Here is a 22,497-nt window from a genome sequence, read left to right on the forward strand (position 1 = left end):
TTCCTCTGGTTGGCTGCATAGGTTTAAGAAGAGGAACAAGATCACCAACATCAACATTGGTGATGAAGAAGAGAGTGCTGACCGTGTGGCGGCTAGAGATTTTCCTCCTTTCTTACGTGAGGTTATGGAGGAAGGGCAGTACACCGACGACCAGGTGTTCAACATGGACGAATCCGGTCTATTTTGGAAAAGCTGTCTACCAAGACCTTCGTTGTCCAGTCTGCCAGCAAGATTTGGGGCCGGAAGTTGCAAAAGGAGCGCATCACCGTCCTCTTTACCACCAATGCCTCCGGTACCTGTAAACCCAAGTTATCGGTGATTCACACAGCCCGCAAGCCGCACGCCTACAAGAACGTGGACATGAGCAAGATTAATGTCCACTGGCTGCCAGCACGTTAGGCGTGGATGTTCTCTGCTCTGTCACTCTCCTGGTTTGATGACTGTTTTGTTCCCGACGTGAAGAAATTCTGCGAGCAACAGAATGTTCCATTCAACATTCTGTTGCTCCTTGACAACGCACCAGGACACTCGCCACTACTTATGGATCGTCACCCCAACGTAAAAGTGGTCTTCCTTCCTCCCAACACTACGTCATTAATCCAGCCCATGGACCAGGAGTTGATCTGCAATGTGAAAGCTGCATACTCTGCAAAGAAATTTAAGCTCCTGAACGACTGTACCAACACCAAGGATGAGTTGCGTAACCTGGGTGACACCGATAGCGAGAGCAAAAGCGACGAAGACGAGGACAAAGGAACAAGAGGTGGTGAATCAAGAAGTTCTCGGCAAACAGTTTTGGAAAAAATTTAACGTCAAACAAGCTGTGGACTTCTTTGTGGAGGCATGGGATCAGCTGTCTATAGCTACGATTCGTCGCGCTTGGAGGCATGTGTTGCATGGCATACCAGGTGAGAGGTGGAGTCAACTTGTGACTGGTGAGGTTCAGTCTGTGACAGTGGCATTGGACCTTGCAAGAGAAGCTGCGCACAGTATTACAGCTGAAGGCTTCTCCGAGACCACCAACGAAGGCATCTTGGAGGTGATCAGAGATCCTGAAATGACTGCTGACGAGATGTTGGAAGATGATCACGTCAGTGAAGAGGATGGTGCGTCAATCCCAGAAGAACACAAGTTAACGCATAGTAATATTAAGGGTATCATCGAGTGTGCAGAGAAATTGAAGCTCTTCCTTTCCAACGACCATGACGATGACCGCTATGAAGTCTTCCATACCCGGCTGGTGCAGGCTATGGAGCCGTACATCAAGGTGTATCTAGACAACATCAACACTAGCCGTCAAAAAAGCATTACCAAGTTCTTCGCCCGCAACCCACCACAGCCAGCCAGAGCCAGTGATAGTGACAGTGAAGGCGACTGAGGGATTTGTCAGGGAGGCCCTGACAACTATGACGGATAGTGATGGTGATTCACCTAGTGATGGTGATTCACCTGAGGGCCAGTAATCTGCCCTCTGCCTCGGAGCCAGCCTCCATCCACGTATGCCGACCCATTTCTTCTACTAACGCAAGTGTTAAACCTAACCTTTATTTTTCCTAACCTAACCTTTATTTTTCCTAACTTAACCTTTATTTTTCCAAACCTAACCTCTTCTATATTAATTGTGTGTGCATACCATTATAAAGTTAAGATAATATTTTTACTACAACATACTTTTGTGGCGTCAAAAAGTGGAGTTTGGGGGTTGGGCCAGTCTCCATTGGAATTAATCCCATATGTTCTGTTGTTCACTTTACGCTGTTTTCACTTTCCGAGGTACCCTGTGGGTTCAATTGACCGCGTAAATCGGGGTTCCACTTATACGAATTTCCATTTTTAATTTATTTCTTTCTTTTTTTTACTTTCATCCTCTTCACCACTGATCGGCTCTTTAGCCGCATGGGCGATCGGTCACGTCTCTGTCACGCACTGCTGGCAAGTACTGGGCATGCACTGGCTCTTGAATGTACCTGAACCCGTTCCAGTGTTGGTCAAGTCTTGTCTTGAAAGAGCTCACACTCAGCCCCGTCACAACACTCTCTGGCAGGTTGTTCCAAGAGTTCACAGCTCTCAACCCGAAGAAGATTGCCCTTAGTATAACTTTCATGTTTTTTTGTTTTTTTTTACCACTTATCCGCTTACTAACCATCAGGTGGTTGGTCTATCCAGTGTTAGTACAGTAGCAAACCGTACTCCGGGAAACCTTTCATGTATGATAGGGTCACAGTGGTCACACTGGATAACACCTTTCTCACATGTGTCAGGGTCAAGCAGGATTCGAACCCTTGACGTACTGTGAAGAGATTTGCTCGTTACCACTATAGCATGTATTAGTTAATGGTGCTAAGTTAAAAAAGTCATATTAGATCAATATTTTATCAAGACAGAAAATATCTTAGAATAGACAGCCAAACTGTGGAATGCTATGCCTTCTTTTGTGTTTCCATACTTATACAATCTGTCTCACTTTAAAAAGCTGGTTTTCCGGCATCGTTGTGGTGTAGATTAACACAGTATAACCTTTTTTCTTCTCTATTTTCAATTTCTTTTTGTTCTTTTTTTTCGCCCCCTAGGCCCAATTGTGGGTCGTTTGACCTGTGCCTGGGTGGGCTAATTCCCGCAAAAAAAAAAAAAGATGGGGAAGCACCTCACTCTTGAAGGTCGTGAAAAGCGACAGACGATCCAGATATCTAAATTCTAAACAACCTTCTTATAAGATCTACTAGTTTACTTGCTTGAGTCACCTTCTTCTTATAATGGCCTGAGAAATTAAATTCATTGTCGACTTACACACCCAGGTTCTTTTCACATTCAGTCTCAATTAATTCAGTCTCTTCGTCCTATTGGTTCGACCCAGGTGCAACCTTTTGCACTTCATGATATTAAATCTTAGCAGCCATTTCCTCTAGCATTCTTGAACTTCATAGAGATCTTTCTTAAGCTCTTCACAGTCTGTTTGGTTCTTAATTTCCCTAAATAACTTGGCATCGTCCGCAAACATTGTATGGAGGAGAGTATAGCTTCTGACATGTCATTGGTGAAAGAGAAAAACAACAACGGATCCAATTCACTTCCCTGTGGTACCCCTCTAGTCACAAGTACACATGACGATTTCGTACCATTTATCACCACGCACTGTTTGCGGTCATGCAGAAATTCCCCTTATCCACGCTAGGACACTTCCCCAAATCCCGTATCCCTCCAGTTTATTTCCTAGCCTTTCATGTGATATTCTTTAAAAGCCTTGGCAAAATCTAGGTATATATTGTCTTGTTCTAGAATTTGAGTCCAAACATCTAGTACCTTGAGTAATTGTGTTAAGCAGGATCTTCCCGGCACAAAACTGTATTGGCAATCCTTTAGAAGGTTGTTTCGTAGCATATGTTCCATCATGGCATCTCTTACGATGCTCTCTAATACTCTGCACACTATGCTGGTCAGGCTCACTGGTCTGTAGTTATTCGTGGGGTTGACAATCGTCCCTTCTTGAATATAGGACTCACATAAGCCATCTTCCAATCATCAGGGACAAGCTCGTTACACAGTTCTCTTAACACTCTGGGGTGCAACATTGTACTTTCTGTCTTAACTCTGACTTGTGGTAGCCTGGCGCGAGGGTAAGATATGTGGAACTGTAATAATGGTTCCAAGATATGGGAAGAAAATAAAGGTGGTCACTGTAGGAAAATAATACTCCTAACATACAATAAAATGGTTCATTACAAAAATGCTAGACCTCTGCCTCCTTCCAGTACACACAATTACTACGAGTAACACTCATGTACTTCTCAACAAGGTACAGTACACCTTCCGCATTCACCATTACTTGGTACACCCTTTAACAACACACCACACTAATTTTATACCTCGTACATTTGAGTACCAACAATACAACTTCCAGTATACAATAAAAATGGTGTATTTTCACAAAGCCACATAACACTGTGATCATCAACCGTACAGGTTACCTGAGTATGTAGCTTGTACATAGTAATAGGACATCTGCAGCAGTCCCACAACTAAATTCCTAGAGAGCAACCGTGGTTACAATTCGCCAAGAACAAGTGGCTTACCTCATACTCTTGCTAGCTCTAAACATACATAACACTGGGGATATTATACACATGAATTCTCAAACGAATAACACACCCAAAGTAATCTGTACTTAGCGGTAAACTCATACAACAACACTGCATGAGCGGGTCATGTTTACGTCGTGGGCAATCAACACGCGGACGGTGAACGCGTCCGGGCCAACAATATCTCAGCGGCTGGCTGAGCTTGGCTGAGGGCCTGTGGGTGATGTGGGCTCACATCATGACTGCCTTACATGTTGCTTTCTGCTCTTAAGGCCTCCATCCTTCTCTAACAATGATGTTGGACGACGTGGACGTCGTCTGGAAATACACCAACCAGCCAGGGTCTGCCTAGCACCTCTCTCTTTCACTCTCTCTGTACAGGATGGAAATCGTGGGTGGAGTGAGTGACACAAATGTCGTAACATTACAAGGCTGAAAGCGCTTGAACACTACTTAAACACATCAAAACTAAGTTAATTGATCACTGCATATTCAGACAAAATACTAAGTCAGAAACACTTAAAATGACGAGATGGAATAAAAATGGAACTTTGGTAGCTTACCTCTGTACAGAATGGAAATCGTGAGTGGAGTGAGGTCAGGGGCCCTCTGACTCTCTCTCTCCCACCCAGCGTCTCCCAACCGTGAGTTACCAAGTCGTCACTTTCAGATAATCGACAGATTAAGTTACTCTTTTTTACTTTTATCCCCTTCACCAAATGGTCGACTCGTTAGCCGCTTGGGCGATCACTCACGTCTCTGTTACGCACTGTTGGCAATTACTGGGCATGCACCGGCTCCTGAATGTACCTGAACCTGCTCCGGTGTTGGTCAAGTCTTGTCTTGAAAGAGCTCACACTCGGTGCCGTCACAACACTTTCTGGTAAATTGTCCTATGAGTTCTCAACTCTCACTCCGAAAAGTTTGCCCTCACAGTTTTCTGGACTTGTGGTTTCTTCAATCTTGAGTTGCGACCCCTTGTGGGGCGAGCGTCCGCCAGCTCCAAGTAAGGACACTCGACTGAGTAGTGCCCCTTGAGATGCTTATAAACCTCAATTAGATCTCCCCTTGCCCGTCTGTAGTATAAGCTAGGCAAGTTCAGGTGCTCCAATCTCTCAGGGTAGCTGAGGTGCCGAAGTGCAAGCACCAGTCTGGTGGCCCTCCTTTGATCATTTTCTACCAACTGACAGTCCCTAGCAGATCTCGGGGACCAGACGGGGTGGCAGTACTCCAAATGGGGAAGCACTTCAAGATCTTTACGAGGGACGGACCGTCTAGATATCTGAACGACCTTCTTATAAGACCCAATAATTTATTTGCCTGATTTACCTTCTTCTCGCAATGGCCCGAGAACTTCAGCTCATTGTCAACATACACACCTAGGTCCTTCTCACATTCAGTCTCAAATAGTGCAGTTTCTTCGACCATTCTTGGAGCCAACAGAGGTCCTTCAGCAGCTCTTCACAGTCCGCTTTGTTCTTGATTTCCCGAAATAACTTGGAGTCATCGGCAAACATTTGTATGGGGGAGTGTACAACATCAGGCATGTCATTTATGAAACAAACAAACAACAGCGGGCCCAATACGCTGCCCAGACGTACCCCGCTTGTGACAGGTACGGATGATTATTTTGTGCCATTAATCACCACACACTGCTTGCGGTCATGTAAAAATTCTTCTATCCACGCTAGGACATTTCCCCGAATTCCGCACCCTTCCAGTTTGACTTTCAGTCTTTCGTGGGGTATGCTGTCGGAAGCCTTGGCAAAATCTAGGTAAATATTTTCGGTATTACCACCCCGTTCCAGAGTATGGGTCCAAATATCCAATACCTTGAGAAATTGTGTTAAACAGGAGAGCCCTGGCATAAAACCGTGTTGGCATTCCTTTACAAGGTTGTTTCGTAGTAGATGTTCCATTGCGGCATCTCTGATAATACTTACAAGTACCTTACATATTATGCTGGTCAGGCTCACCTGTCTATAGTTGTTCGTGGAGTGACGATCGAACCTTCTTGAAGATAGGACTCACATAAGCCACTTTCCATTCACTGGGGACCTTTTGTTCATCTAGGCATTTACAAAACAGGATCTTCAGGGGCTCGGCAAGCTCGTTGCACAACTCTCTTAGCACTCTAGGATGCACTATGTCAGGACCAGGACATTTATGGACCCTTAGCCTGGACAGTTTATTTTTAATACCCTCTTCTGTGAGCACAAGGTGGGTCAGTGCTGTGTCGAACCGTCTGTCCTCAAACGCAGGAAGGTTAATCGCATCCTCTCTTGTGAACACCGAGGAAAAGAAGCTGTTCAATGCCTCAGCTTTATCCTGGTCAGAATCTGCGTAACTACCATCTTCAAGCCTCAGGTCTGATACTTCTACTCGCGTTTTTAATTTCGACTTTGCATAGCGGTAAAACGCCTTTGGGTGTGTCCTGACCTCGCTTGCAACCAGCCTCTGGAAATCCTTTTCAGCCCTCCTACACTCTATCTTTGCTTGGTTTCTGGCTCTTGCATACCTCCTCCTGTCCTGCTCATCGTTTGACCCAACCCAAGTCTTGAATTTCTGGGTATTTTGCAGGGTGTGGTTAGAATTGTCATTGTTTACACGGCGCTCGCCTCCTCCTGTCTGGTAGGCGGAGCTGGTGCCACCTCCGGTGGGGGGTAGAGCGGGTGGAGGGTGCGTTGCTGCCCCCTGGCTATGTGTCGGCACACTTGCTTCCACTACCCTCCCCTTGAGTATAACCCATGTACACCCGCCCCTGTTCTTCCTTGACTCCTCCCTCTTCTGCTTCAAGTCCTGCAGGAGCTTCTTGTGCTGTTCCCTCTTGTAAGATGATGCCACATGAACACTTTACTAAAGAAATCAAAATTACATTACTGGATCACTTGCATATTCAAACAAAGTACGACTAAGTCAAATTCACTTAATATGATGGGGTGGGACACGAAGTACTGGACATACCTGTTAACAGAGGAGTCGAGGCTTGAGAATGAGGTCAGAGGGAGTTCGCCTGCCTCTCCCAGCCTCTCTCAAACCCTGAGTTACTAAGTCGAAACTTTCACAGATATTTTTATCAGACTCCTTTACTCTGCACATAAGCTTGTAAAAATCAGCTTATATTAATTTCCTAAGATTAACATTTTAAACTAAGCAATGTCTGAGTTCTCAAAGGCAACAATTAAACTCATGTTAAGTACTCAGAATGGCAGTACATTGTGGGCAGAGCTTCTAAAGGATTCTCTGATGTTCACAGATCAAAAAGATATGACTTCAGTTTTGAATTGTTATGCCGTAAGTTCACGATAAACTTACTGATTACAGCTGGCGATTGGGTCCTCAAAACACAAAGTCTTAACACTATGTACTCTACACATAAAGATATATGATGCTTTCAACATATACTCAATACACATTGAATGCTTTATCTCACTGTAGGTATATCTGGCTTACGGCCACTCATACATGTTATCTCTTAAATTTAAATTTACTTTGTAAGTGAGATATCAGGATGTTTAATAAAAAGTGGATAAGAACATAAGAACATAAGAAAATAAGCAGTCTTTCCGGTTGGCCTGTGCATGGCAGCTCCTCTCGAGAGTTACTACCACTCTCTATCATCCATGAATCTATCTAGCATCCTTTTAAAACTTTCCAGCGTTCCAGCACTTACTACAAAGTTGCTAAGCTTGTTCCACTCGTCCACCACCCTATTTGTGAACCAGTTCCTTCCTATCTCCCTCCTAAACCTAAACTTATCCAACTTTAATCCGTTTCCTGCTCGCATATTATAAGAACTCTATCTACATCCCCTTTATTGATTCCTTTCACCCACTTGAATACTTCTCTCATATCTCCCCGCACTCTTCGTCTTTCTAAGGAATGCATGTTTAGTTTCTTTAACCTATCTTGATATGGAAGGTTTTTAAGTCCCGGAATCATTTTCGTCATTCTTCGCTGCACCGACTCTAGTGAATTGATATCCATTCTATAATAAGGGCACCAGAACTGAACCTCATAATCGAGGTGCGGCCTGACTAGCGCAAGATATAGTTGCAATAAGACCTCTGCACTCTTATTACTTACACTTCTAGATATAAAACCCAATACTCTGTTTGCCATATTTCGAACATTAACGCACTGTTTTCTAGGCCGTAGGTCCGGGCTTACAAGTACCCCTGGGTCTCTTTCACAAGTCGACTTCTCTAGTTTGATGTTGTTAAGGCTGTATACATTGACAGTATTTGTTCTTCTAATATTAATTACGCTGCACTTGCTGGTGTTGTATTTCATTTGCCATTTTTCTGACCACTCCTGCAGTTTATTTAATTCCTCCTGTAGTGCATTTGAATCCTGCCCTGAATTAATCTGCCTCCCTGTTGCAATTCATCTTTAAATTTTGTGTCCTTTTATAATTTCATACTTGAAGTTTAATAAGAACATCTATTGCAGTGTAAAAATGTATTAAAATATGATAATAGGGCTTACATAATCTTTGACAACCTTCCAGTGATACCGTTGGGTAATTTTTTTTTCAGTTCTGGCATTGATACCACTGTGCCCAGCAGATGGTACAGCATGGCAGTTCAAAAGAATACTCTGCTTTTCTTTTTCTGAAGTTATAATTCTTTGCCATAATCATGAATTTGGTGCTTAAATTTGCTAAGTTATAAGGGCAGGGGGTTTCTTCTTCTCCCTTATATTCTTATTTCATACTTCTTTCTTTGTCTTAGTTCCTTCATTTGCTCTGTCTAAATATTTCATTTCATGGTTACTTCATGACCTCAGTCCTTTGGTAGCATGGCGAGGGTTAGGGCACATGTTGTCATGGTCACATTGACTGCTGATCTATTTAACTAATGATTCTTATTACACTCCATGCCCGCAAAACATGAGTGAGTTAGCGACCCCTAGAAGGAGCGTGTTTACCCTAGCGATCCCTCCCAGTAAGTCCCGCCTTCGGACACAGTTGTCAATACGTTGTTTATTCCACTTTCTCCTGGGAAGCTCAATCTTGAATTAGTCTGTGTAAATCAACTCAAGTAATTCGCCAGACCTTTGTCAACTGAGGGTCATCTTTGAATGAGTAACAGTTAGTTGTTTGTAATTATTGTCATTGCGTGAGTAGCGATCACTGGCAACTCAGGGGTATATAAACTCAAGATGGCCAGGGAGAGCGTCCCCTGACGCTGCTTTCCGTTTGTCTCCAGATCCTTGTGATTCTTGAATCGCTCTACAATCCAACCACGGCCTCAGATGTAGTAGATGGCCAGCCGGGATCATATATGAAAAGATGGCACCGATGTTGCCTGATTAATGTGCCCCACGGCTTCGTTGGGCCAGACCCCAGACCCGCCATGTGTCTGGCTACCCCACAATAACAAAGGTAGTGGGCCCTAGTGTTCTGCCCTGGGTTACTCCTTGGAAGTGAATGTCCAGAGAGTGGTGTAACATGTATGTTAGGGATAATTAGTTGGAAATAATTATCCCATGTTGGGTAGTGGACCCCTGCATATACTAGTGTCATTGTTTACGTATATGTTGAATAATCTACAATGAGTGCCATGTAATGTACCACCAGTAATGTTGTGAGTAAGAGTAAAGAAGAAGGTACTGAGTTTGCACTAAGCCCAGGAGGTGAGCCTGGTAATTATATGATTAATACAATATCTTTCCCCATTGATTGCATATTAATAAACTTGTTTTTAGAGTACTTTACGTGTATTCATTTCTCCCACAGTATTTTACCTTTATTTCCATCCAAGTGACTTGATACCAAAATTACCATACTCACGTGCCTAGACCCTCGACCATGCTACCAAAAGAATGTCCATGCTACCAAAGAATAGGGTGGTGTAGAGATAAAGAGGGAACCGGCCCCCTCACATTGGTGGCAGGCCTAAAACCCGCCCCCTCACAATGTGTACTGTAATTCTGGTATCAAGTTATTGGACAAAAATAAAGGTGGATACTGAGAGAAAATTATACCCCTAATATACTCTAAGAAATGGTTTATTAATATGAAATTAAATTAGGTCAAAGATGTCAATAACATACAACTACAAGCTTCAACTCCTTGGCCTTACTCATCTGCAATTCCAATTAGGTACTCTTGCTTCTTACAGCATTACTGGTGGTACATTTCATAGACTACACTACATGACAAACTTACATATGGTACCTTCACTAGAACTGTTGGTAGTACATATGGAGGATGCACTCACAACACATAACACGTTATTACTGATACTAACAATTTTTATGGGTTCACTACCCATCATGGGATAATTATATTCCGGTTAATTATCTCCAACCATATATAGCAACAACTGTGGACCATATAACTTCAAGGAGTGTCCCAGGGTATAACACTGGCGTCTCAACAAATGAAGATCCCTGTTATGATCCGTTGTAGTCTGACACATGGTGAGAGTCTGGGGGTCTAGTTCCCAGGATGTGGACTGGAGCAGTTTAATCCTGCCGAATCAGTGACATCATCCAATACAGCTAACTGTTAGGTAGCTACCTACCCCGGGCAGCCGGTGGGGTGTTCAAATAACCCACACACTGGACCTGGGATAATTTGGAGACGTCAAGGAAGGGATGATGATGACTCAATCACAAACAATCTTTCGTCTAGCAACAGCAGACGACATTTACGTTATAGTAATTCTTACACTGGGTAAATGACAATTTCACTGTTACAACATGAACACTGATACTCACAAAATTGACCAAGTCAAACTGAATGACTATATTGGCGGGGAACACTCGCTCACATACCTGGGATAATTTGGAGACGTCAAGGAAGGGACGTTTCTCCTTCAAACACAGGTTTATATACATCATGATTTGCCAGAGATGGCTACTCAAGCAATGACAGAAATTACATTCAAATCAACTGCTACACATTCAAAGATGATCCTCAGTTGACACGGGTCCGGCGAATTTCTTAAGTTGATTTACATTAACTTATTAGAGACTGACCTTGCCAGGAAAAAGTGGAATATACACGTTGACAACTGTTAGTTCCCCAAATGGGCGGGACTTATGGACAAGGAGCCTTTGTGTATATACGTTGAGATCTTGGAGAAAATGGCTGGCACCTAAAGAGAAGGAAAACGCTTTTCATCCTAGGGATAACTCACCAGTTATCCACATGTTTTGCAGGCGTGGAGTATAAGATGAATCATCATGTTTCAAACAGACCAGCAGTCATTGTGACCATGACAAAGTAATGTACTAACCATCAATTCTGTACTGATTACTGCTCGTAGCCTTCACCACTGCCCTCTTTAGACGCTGGTCACTGCCTGCCGATGAGTGTTATTTTTTAGGTACTACTTAACATACTCCATGTACTCAGAAAACTTTTTAAATTTTTCACTCTGCATTTCACGCCCTGTGAGAGTCGCCATATCCAATTATCTATCCCCACAGCACAACTGGTCACTTCTGGTCCGACACAGGGTGAGGCTGGTTCACGTCACTGTTTGTGAATGTGACGTCATTAACCGTGCATGCACAGTTATCATTTCGGCTATTTCTGGTCCGGGGAACTTGTGGTCCGCTACACCTGCATAAAACCGTGTTGGCAATCCTTTACAAGGTTGTTTCGTAGTAGATGTTCCATAATGGCATCTCTTATAATGCTCTCAAGTACTTTACATACTATGCTGGCCAGGCTCACAGGTCTATAATTATTCGCGGAACGACGATCGCCTTCTTGAATATAGGACTCACATAAGCCAAATTTCCAATCACTGGGGACCTTTTGCTCATCCAGTCATTTACAGAACAGGATCTTCAGGGGCTCAGCAAGCTCGTTGCACAACTCTCTCAGCACCCTGGGATGCACCATTTCAAGGCTGGGACTCTTATAACCTATTCTGTGAACACAATGTGGGTCAGTGCTGTGTCGAACCGTCTGTCCTCAAACACAGAAAGATTGTTCGCATCGTCTCTTGTGAGGATGCGAACAATCAATCAATCAATAATGCATAAAGTATGTGTTTATATTTTGCAAGAGTTATATCCTTGTTGAATTTTATCATATTCTATTCAAAGATTGATGGTATCAGTATCTAATGTTTATGATTAATTTTTGACAGGAGCTCCACCACCACCTATTCATGCTGTAAATCGAGGCATTGGCATAGAAGGCATCGGGTGTATCATAGCAGGAGTGTGGGGTACAGGCAACGGCACTACCTCCTACTCTGAAAACATTGGAGCCATCGGTGTTACAAAGGCTAGTTTGTTCTGAACAGTGCATGATAGGTCCATCCATAGTGAAAACACTATCTGAAATCTTTATCTGCCCATCTGTCTCCTAAGATGTAGACTACTACAAACTGAATGAGATGCAACAGGAGTGTAGCAAAACTAAATCAAATTCCACTCAACTTCAAGTGTACTCTCTCTTATAGCCATCATTTACTGTATCACTAATTCATTATTGCAATAAATCTGAATATGAGTGAGTCTGTTATATTGTGTTAAATCAATTTTAAAAAATTTTCAAGTGAAGATACTTTTACTATGTTTTTAATGAGGATGTTGCCTGGGAAGACGTGTGTATTTTAATTGGAGAGTTACAATTGTTGACGACCAAGAGACTTATACTTCCTTCTCATTAGGCAGCCAAATTTTATTCAACAGGAAGTTAGTTACTAGTGGTGTTTGTGGCTCATCAGAGGGCCAATTCCAGTATGTGTTTCTGCAGGTAAGTACTGATAATATGTGTATTCCAGGTGGGAAGCCGACGTGTCGTGCAGACTGGGGCAATAATTATGTTGGTCTTTGGGATGCTGGGCAAGGTGTGTGCACTGTTTGTGACGATCCCTGAGCCTGTAGTGGGTGGCGTCTTCTGCGTTATGTTTTCCATGATTACTGCTGTTGGCCTCTCCACCCTCCAGTATGTTGACCTCAACTCCTCCAGGAACCTCTTTGTATTGGGATTCTCTATCTTTTTTGGCCTTTCAGTTTCAAAGGTAGGTGGAAGTTGTATCTTGTTTCAGAAACTCTGGTAAATAATACTAAAAAATTCAGTATATGCATGAAAGAATTCAATTCCCTGTGGAAGGCATCCAAACCACTGAAGTTTAAATATTATTTTAAAATTTTCCTAATTAAGCTATCAGCAATTAACTTCTTAAATGGGTCAAGTGGCATACGTTCTCTTTCCCAGAGGCTGTCTGCTACTCCAACAATCTTTTGCCTTTTGGGCATTTTTAAAACCGTTAGTGTTTTATGATGTCTTCCAACTGCAGCGAAATTTGAGGATTCTGGAGAAGCCCCAATGGAGAGAAAGTTGGATAAAACGCGTGAAAATTTCAAGTTAAAGCCAGTTGATCATAATTTAAAATAATTTGCCTTATTTCAGTAAAGGTAGACCCCTAATTATTTCAAATTGTGAAGGTTTTAGTGTACAGTCTCATTCAAGATTCTTTGAACGCTGCTGGAGGCAGCTGGCAACTCAAAGCAGTTTGTTTACTATACTACGTAATAAAAATAATGAATGAATGTAAAAGTGATCCGTGATTGGTTACCGAGTTCCCCGTTGCTTAATTAATGGTTGGGCTTTGTTGTTTCGTATTATATTATACCTTTATGCTGGTATATACTGTTAATTTGATTTTAAAATGGATAGAGCAATAGGCCGACCTATGTGAATTTATGTTTAGACTATTAAACATAAGTAAAAATCGGTAAGTATGTTAAAGAACATCATGCATCGGGCACAGCTGTGTGCAGGCTGTGTATGAGATTGCCTGTTTATCATTAATTTATACTAATGTTATCTTCAAACGTTTAATGCCTTTGCCTGTGTGTGTCAATACTTGTCTGTAAAAACACTTGTATAAATGAAACAATATTATTAAGTTTATTTAATGAAATTATTTGTTTTACATTCCCTGTGATGAATTAAAAATAAAAATATATATATAATTCGTTATTTATTCATCTATTTATTTAGGTTTCAATTATATGTCATGGAATGGATATTATACAGTTTATACGAAATGAAAGACTTTCTAATGCGATCCTGTGGTGAACCAGTTTAAAACAAGTTTTTTTTTGCTGGCAAACAATTAATAATCGAAAGAAATGTAATTTGAAATATATAATAAGCTAAGTCTACTAAGATGACAATCGTAATGACAGTTGAAAAGTCTACAGCGATACAATACACATGCTACCGCTTTAGCTATACCTTCTGTAAGAGCGGAAACGATCTCGTTACCGCTGCTAACTCTCTTGCTTGCTGGTTCGGACGACACTTGGGGCGGTTGGACAGAGGTGAGAACAGCAGCGACTATCTGGGTCACCGGGAGATTCAACCCAGCCGCCATACAGTCACGATCTAGCTACCCGGTTGTTAGTCAAATTCTGGCTGTGATTTCATCATAGGTCCTGGACTCGTGGGCTGTGTCCCCAGACTTTCACCTATGGACTGTCAATTCTCTGGTCATCTACCACTACCACATACCATGACCGTCAGTTCATCTCATTCCGTCCGTGCCCCGGTGTTCTCCTGCCATTTCAGGACGTCGGTCGAGTGTGGAGTTGAATGGACGCTTCTCTACCCTGAGTGTGGATCACCGTGTTCCAGAACCTTCCCCCAGGGCCACTGCCGTAGGAAATATCTGTTCATTGTTTAATTCTATCAGTTGTTGACTCCCATTAATTGTTTGCTCCCTTTAATTGTTTGCTTCCATTAATTGTTTGACTCCATTAACTGTTGACTAACTTAATTGTTTGACTCCCGTAATTGTTACTTGATGTTTGTTGAGTGGTGTCAGAGTTTTGTGTTATATTTTTTATAGTAAAGAGATGTCAATCTCAAACGGTTGTTTGTTATTCCTCAGAAAACCATGGTCCTTAACTTTCCTCAATTAAGAACCTGATTAGTCTGGTATGGTATTTCTATCCCTGAGTCCCAGGCCTTTACACCTTCTGTACGAAATTTCACTAATGTAATTTTTTTTATAATATATAAAAATGGCAAGGGACCCCGTTGAAATCAACTTTCTTCATGAGCAAGTGCGTATGTTTCCATGCAAGTGTGTGTGAGTGTTGGAACATTATTGTAAGTTATGAAATATTGTGAGGTAACGTTGTAACTGAAGGTTCCAAGTGTTCCCTGAAGAAGGCAGTGATGGGTAGGGAAACACCGGGTAACACTGAAGTCCATTTATTAACGGATAGGAGAAATACAAGTAGTGACTAGCGTGTGCCATGCATGACCCACGGAGTCAGACTGAGGCTGCATTGCCATATGGCAGCCTCGGGGCAATGTTGCCACATAACACGTGCAGTGTTGCCACATAATTAAATACATAGATGCTACTCGGCACAGCAGCTTATATACAAGGTTGCTACTCGGCACAGTAGCTTAGATATATAACCTACATCTCCCTCCCCCCTCACGCTCATAGTCTTTGTCTTGAGCGGACTTCTTAGTCCTAAGTCGCTCCGAGCGTCGAGGTGCACTGTGGGGGGGATCCTCGTGAGGTGTAGGGGACTCGTCCTCGGTCAGGGGGCCAGCAGCAGGGGGGGTGAGACTGGCCGGAGGAAGCGGCGGTTCCTCCACCAGATGCGGCAGCTCGGCATCCTGACCTTGTAGTCCCGCGACTGGCCGACGCCCATCACTATGCCCACCTTGTCCCAACGTGTCGTCGTCGGGTCCTGGATGCGGACAAGGGCACCACTCTCCAGCGGCTGAAGAGGGCGGGCATAGTTATCATAATGAGCCTTGGCGTCCTGGGCACATGTAGCGGCGCGACGGTCGCAGCTCTCGGCTCTGGTCTGCCAGTCCTTCGCAAAGGCCTTGGCGTGTGTAGGAACGCAAGAGCGGAGAGGGTGACCATACAGGATCTGGGCAGGGGAGCGTCCTGTGTGGGTGGGAGTATCAGGTAACTTCAGGAGTCCTTTGTCAAACGCCTCACAGTCTATGTTGCCTGAAGGGGCCACCTTGAGGATGAGGTGCTTGACTGTCTTGACCGCAGCCTCAGCGTGGCCGTTTGACTGTGGGTAGTGGGGTGTTGACACGATGTGGCGGACTCCCCAACGCTCCAGAAATCCTGTGAAGTCCCGGCTGGTGAACTGTGGCCCACCGTCCGTCCGCAGACGTACGGGGACGCCCAGGTCACGAAAGAGGTGCCGGAAGTGGCGAATGGTGGCCGCGGACGTCGTGTCCGAGCCACAGATTACCACCACAGGCCAGCCAGAGAGTCGGTCGGCGACAACTAGGAAATGTTTCCCAGCTGTGCTGAAGAAATCAGCCGACACGGACTCGAAGGGCCTGGTGGGTTCGTCGTCGCACAAGAGGGGATCCTGCTGTTGACTGGGCTGCATGATCTGGCACGGCTCACAGGCACGAACCGTATTGACGATATCCGCCTCATTGCTGGGCCAGTACACAGCCTGCCTAGCGCGGTTCTTGGTGGCCTCTGCTCCACGATGGCTGCCGTGTAAGCGGGCCAGAACGCGACGACAGAGAGCTGCAGGGACTACCACACGGGCACCATACAGGACGAGGTCCCCATCTGCGTAGAGGTCCTCACGTATCTTCCAATACGGGCGTAGGGCGTTGTGGAGGTCAAAACGGTCGCGAGGGAACCCAGTCCTCACACTCTCCAACAGCTGAGTGTAGGAGGAGGAGTCGCGTGCTGCGGTCCGTAGTTCCTCAAGGGCCAGATCGCTGTCAGGTGGCGACACTGAGGCCTGGGTGCTGGGGAAGGACTGAACGGCCTGCAAAGTGACGATGTTGCTGATGGAGAAACCGGCCTCGGTGCTGAGCATCTCGTCTTCAGGTGTAGGGCGGCTGACTGGGGAGCGGGAGAGGGCATCCGGGATGCACAACTCCTTACCTGCGCGCCAAGCCGCGGTGAAGACGAAGGCCAAAATCTTCTCCTTCAGGCGCTGGAGGCGGGGATTCTCGATGGCGTCCAGCGAATAGTGGTTAAGAATGGGGACCAAGGGCCTGTGGTCTGTGATGAGGTCGAAGTGCTGTAGGCCAATCAAGTAGAACTTGCACTTCGATAAGGCCCAAACCACTGCCAGCAGCTCCAGCTCGATGGTAGCGTAGCGAGACTCAGCATCGGTGAGGAAGCGAGAGCCACACTGTACAAGCCGGTACTTTCCTCCACCGTGATCCTGGAGAAGGGCGTAACCGACCCCGTACAGGCGCGAGGCGTCTGTCTGGAGGACGGTGGGGAGCGCTGGGTCGAAAGTAGCGAGGATAGGTGGACTTGACAGGGCCTCCCTTCACCTTATGAAAGGCGAGGTCGTGGTCAGGGGTCCACATGAAAGTACTCTTGGGGCTCATCAGGGGGCGGAGAGGCCCAGCAGCAGCGGAGACGTCAGGAGAAAATTCTGCCAGCTGGTTCTCCAGGCCCATGAAAGACCTGAGATCCGTAAGGTTGGCAGGTTTGGCAAAGTCCGCTATGGCGCTAACTTTCTCCGGGTCCGCAGCAATGCCATCCCTTGAGAGTCGGTAGCCGCAGAAAGACACTGCAGGTGCGGCCAAGACGAACTTCTCGGCATTCAGAGTGATGCCGTGAGTCCTACACCTGGTCAGTACCTCGTCGATGCGGTGAAGATGCGTCAGGTAGTCCTCATCGTAAAGGAGGACGTCATCCACTACCTTCATGAAGTTGGTCACGCCTTGAAGTGCCATGTCACCACGGAGACAGAAGGCGTCCCCCGTAGCAGCGAATCCCATAGGGCCACGACAGTAGCGGAAGCGTCCGTTAGGCGTGATTAAAGTGGTCAGTGGCTGATCCTCCTTCTTCAGTGGGATCTGCCAGTAACCACAAAGGGCATCCATTGTCGAAAAGTGCCGTACCTTCGAGTCCACACTCCGTATAGCTGCAAAAGGTGTGGGTGAAGGGTGGGCGGGACGGGACACCTGGCTGTTAAGCTTAGACAAGTCGGTAGTAATCCGCACTCCACCGTTAGTCTTAGCCACAGCGACTAGAGGGTGGCACCAAGGGGACAGGTCATCACCAACGGGTACGATGACACCCTGGGCCACCATGGAATCCAGTTCTTTCTTGACTGAATCCCTGAAGGCGAGAGGAATCAACCGGGGAGTGTGTATGGCAAACGGCTGCGCATCTTCCCGCAGGTGTATCCTCATAGGCGGACCCGCCATAGCCTTCAGTGGCGCGGTCCGTAGGGCCTCCTTCGTCACCAGCACTTCCGAGTACTCCTTCAGGAAGTAGGTCCTTGCGGCTGAAGGAGACGTCTCACTGTGAAGAGGAAGCAGCCGTGACTTGGGTGGAGGCGGGGCAGGAGTGGACGCGGGTTCTGGGCAGCTCTGCGGCAGCGCCAGGCGCGTCGCTCATTGACTTACCCACCCTACTGGCGGTGTACCGAGCAGCTGGGATCTGCTCAGGAAAGTCTCTGGGCACCATGCCTAACTCCTTGCAGTGCTCCCACGACAACAAGGGTGTAGCGAGAGTAGGCTGCACGTCCATCCATCCGTGACACGACCTGTCGCCGTAGGTAATCTCAGCTTGAAAGGAGCCCACAGCGTCCGGCATCTGGGAACCGTCTGCATGGTAGTACTGCAGCTGCGGCGGTGGTCCCAGGTCGCGTTTGGTGAGGCCCAGTTTCTGGAGGTGCTTCAGGCCTATCACTGTAGTATCAGCGCCGGTGTCCGGTATCACCTCGATGTGTTCCGACACATCACCGTGTGTGACGGGGACGCGGATGGTAGGGGAAGGGGTAGCCCTGGGGCGTGTGGTCGATTCCACCCTCCTGATGTGACTCAGCTGCTGGTTGGGGCTGCGTGGGCCATCTGAAGGGGGCTGCGTGCGAACCACCCCGAGGGAAGTGCGCTGCTTTCCTCCTCGTCTCGGGCTTTTGAGCTTGGGTTGGCGGCAGCACTTGTCGTAGTGTCCATAGCGACCGCAGGCCTGAAACTTGTGGCCTCGTGCAGGGCACCTGTCTGTGTTAGACCAGTGACCCTTACGGTCACATCCACGACACAGTGCGTCGGCGGCCGGGCATGTCTTGGGGCCATGCTGCTTTCCACAGCTGCCACAGGAAGCACTAGGCGAAGGCGTGGAAGAACGTGCGGCAGCCTTCACGTTGTTGGCCGCCTTCTTACCCTTCTTGTACTGTGAGATAGCTCTCACAGCAGGTGGGGCCCGTAAGGCAGAGTTGGCGGACTTGGTGGCCTCGTATGACCGACATTCAGTCACTACCACCTGTAGTGTGGAGGAAGCGTCCAGGGGGATGAGTCGCTGCACCAACTCTTCTTGCCTGACACCTGTCAAGATCCCGTGCTTGATCCAGGCTTCCTCACATTCCCGGCTGTGCACCTTGCAGACATCAATCTCCCCCGACAAACTCTTCAAACGTACAAAAAAGTCGTCAAAGGATTCATTCTCCGCCTGCTTGCAGCTGGTGAAGGCGCAGCGACGCAAAGCCTCATTATTCCGACCCTTTACGTGCTCCTGTAAAAGATCGAGCACATGCGTCACTGAAGACGTAGAATCGGGAGGCACTTGCAACGTGTGCTCCAAAATTCTCTGGGTCTCCAGCGACAAACACATCTGGAGTTGGATGAGCTGTTTGTTTGGAGGCGTGCTATCAAGGTCCACCATCGTGGAGTAATCTGTCCATCGCAGCCTCCACTCAAGAAAAAGCTGAAACATGACGTCTGGTGAGAGGGCGGGTGGGGTTGAACAGATGCCTTGGGAGCTGTTGGAGTAGCAAGAGTGCCTGGAGGACGCTGGTGTGGTGGAGGAGGGAGGGTATTGGCGCCTTGATGCGCGCTACCTGCGAGTGAGGGAGTGTGGGTTAGCGCCAGGGTCGCCAATATTGCATCAAAACGCGCCTTTTCCTCCTCTCTTTGTATCTCCTCCCTCTGAAATTCCATCTCTCTGTGTCTCTAGTCCCTGTCGTCCATCCACCTCAGAATTGTGGCAATGTCCGTCGCTGGAGGTGGAGGATGAGAGGCGGTGGGCGTAGAAGTTGGGGAGTCGTGTCTCCCATCTTGATGTTTTCCCTTCTTACCGCCCATCTTAGTATGCTTGAACTGCGCTGTTTAGTAAATAAAGTGGCGCCTCATCAGCTCGAACCACATATATATGACGTAAACAGCGCAGAAATAAAGCATAGAGTCCACTGTTCTGTCCGTGAGTGCGTGCGTGCGTGTGTGTGTGTGTGTGTGTGTCTCAGAGAGCGGAGCGTGGTGGCTCGCGGAGGCAAGACCGTCAGTGTCTCCCTGGATGTCACACGAGAAGGGTGTACGCCTGCGTGCTCCGTGGGTACCACAAAAAAGAGACCAATGCTCAACTCTCAGCTCTAGACACACTAATACACTGACACTAACACTGCCACCGTCACTAAAACGCACTGTGACGGCGCAACACTACACGTCGCGGCGAAACACAACGCAACACAACACAACACACTGCCACGCGCATCACCGGCAGACATAACTGTCTCGGCAGTGTTCACAACACTTGTAAGTCCACAGATCCTACTCACTGCGCCATGAAGGTTCCAAGTGTTCCCTGAAGAAGGCAGTGATGGGTAGGGAAACACTGGGTAACACTGAAGTCCATTTATTAACGGATAGGGAGAAATACAAGTAGTGACTAGCGCGTACCATGCACGGCCCACAGAGTCAGACTGAGACTGCATTGCCATATGGCAGCCTCGGGGCAATGTTGCCACATAACACGTGCAGTGTTGCCACGTAATTACATATATAAATGCTACTCGGCACAGTAGCTTATATACAAGGTTGCTATTCGGCACAGTAGCTTAGATACATAACCTACAGTAACATAGTTTGGTATTTTGACAAAGATTTTTTCCCATTTCTTATAAATTAACGGAGCTGAAAATATATACAAATACAATTATTACAATAAACGTTTTCCAATAATACATTAATATATTGTGAGCGGCATGACATGAACTTATTCAATATGAGATTATGAGATTGAAATATGAAAGATCAATTTCCTCGTCACAAGTGACTTGAAGAGCCGGATCTGACAGCTGTGATTGGACCATTACATACAGTATTGTATGAATTGTATCGTTATACAGTAGTTTCTTTGTCTCCTTCTCCCTCTCTGATTTTTTCCATGGTATATATGGTAATTATTTCACATGCAATATTTATCCTATATGATATTGCACTCTTTCATAATAATAATAAGTATAATGTTATGATTTGTTTGACTTAAATCATCCTGAATACATACTGCATAAGTGAGGATAATAGAAGAGGATTGTTTCCTTTACATTTATTATACAATTTGACAGATATTCATGAAAATTATATTTATTTCAGTTAACATTGAAAAAAAATTAATATCGATGTGCATTCAGTATGTGACGTTGATTACACAGGGAAGTTATTTCTGACACATTAATATTTAGTCCAGCCACCTTCATTCTCGATTACTTGCTGCAACCTGTCGGGAATGGAGGCGACGTGACTGTGTATCAGTTGCGGTTTCCGCCTCAGGATCTCCCACTCACGGTGTGTATGTTCCTGTAGCTGCACCCTGGTTCTCTCTTCAATTGGCTCCCACACGTTCACAATATTGGCCCAAACGTTCTCTATAGGGATCATGTCACAACCTTTACTTGGCCAGTCTAAAACTTGCAATTTTTTTTTTTTTTTGTTCTGCAAACCACCGCGTTACAATCCATGCAGTATGGATAGGACACCTATCGTGCATGAAAATGATGTTTTCGGGAAAGTGGAAACCATATCCACGTACCGAGGGAAGCATAACTTCTTAGAGTATTTTTAAATACTATTCAGCTGTGAATCTTCCTTCTATGTCAGTCATCTCTCCAACTCCATGCACATATATCCATCCCCAAACATTGCAAGTACATGGCCACTCGTTGCTTTCTCATAAATATGCTGTCTAGCATATCGGGTGTTGTTCCTCCTCCAGCAATGCAACCTTCTTTGAGAGGTCGAGGAGAAAGTTTTTTCGTCAGTGAATACTACTCTTCCCCAGAAATCTAAGCCTTCTTCAGCGTACCGTCGAGCAAACTACAACCTGCTCTCGTGATGTCTCTCATTTAACTTCTCCTTGGTGGCAGGAGTTCTATGGTGAATGCCTTCCTCGTGAAGTCTTCGCGTGATTGTTAAAGGGGAAATAGTTAATTGGAAATCCTCTCTTTTTGAACATGAAGTCTTGAAGGGGTGGGGGGCCTCAGCGAAATTCAGGATGGCTTCAACTTGTGCAAGTGTTGTTCCGCACGGCATTCTCGTCCTGTGGTGGTCCTTTAAACGTCCCTCCTCTTCCCATCGCTTAATCCAATAATACACAGTTGACCGACAAACTCCTAAATCTCGGGCAATTTCAGTGGGTGGAAACCCAGCCTCCTTCATGCCGATTATTCTCTCATGTTCAGTGATTTTCTG

At 45.8% G+C, this 22,497-nt stretch overlaps 1 protein-coding gene across 2 annotated transcripts in view; it reads left to right on the forward strand.

Moving 5' to 3' along the window:
* Positions 1-22,497, forward strand: part of LOC121860583 (solute carrier family 23 member 2-like) — a 98,089-nt gene that overhangs the window by 68,645 nt on the left and 6,947 nt on the right. For both annotated transcript variants that reach the window (XM_042357754.1, XM_042357763.1), the window contains 2 exons: positions 12,188-12,327; positions 12,830-13,069. In XM_042357754.1, the coding sequence (XP_042213688.1) occupies positions 12,188-12,327; positions 12,830-13,069 (380 nt within the window). The remainder of the gene's footprint in view (positions 1-12,187; positions 12,328-12,829; positions 13,070-22,497) is intronic.

This window comes from Homarus americanus, unplaced genomic scaffold (genome assembly GCF_018991925.1).
Source record: "Homarus americanus isolate GMGI-L3 unplaced genomic scaffold, GMGI_Hamer_2.0 scaffold40248, whole genome shotgun sequence".
In the NCBI taxonomy this organism is placed as follows: Eukaryota; Metazoa; Arthropoda; class Malacostraca; order Decapoda; family Nephropidae; genus Homarus; species Homarus americanus.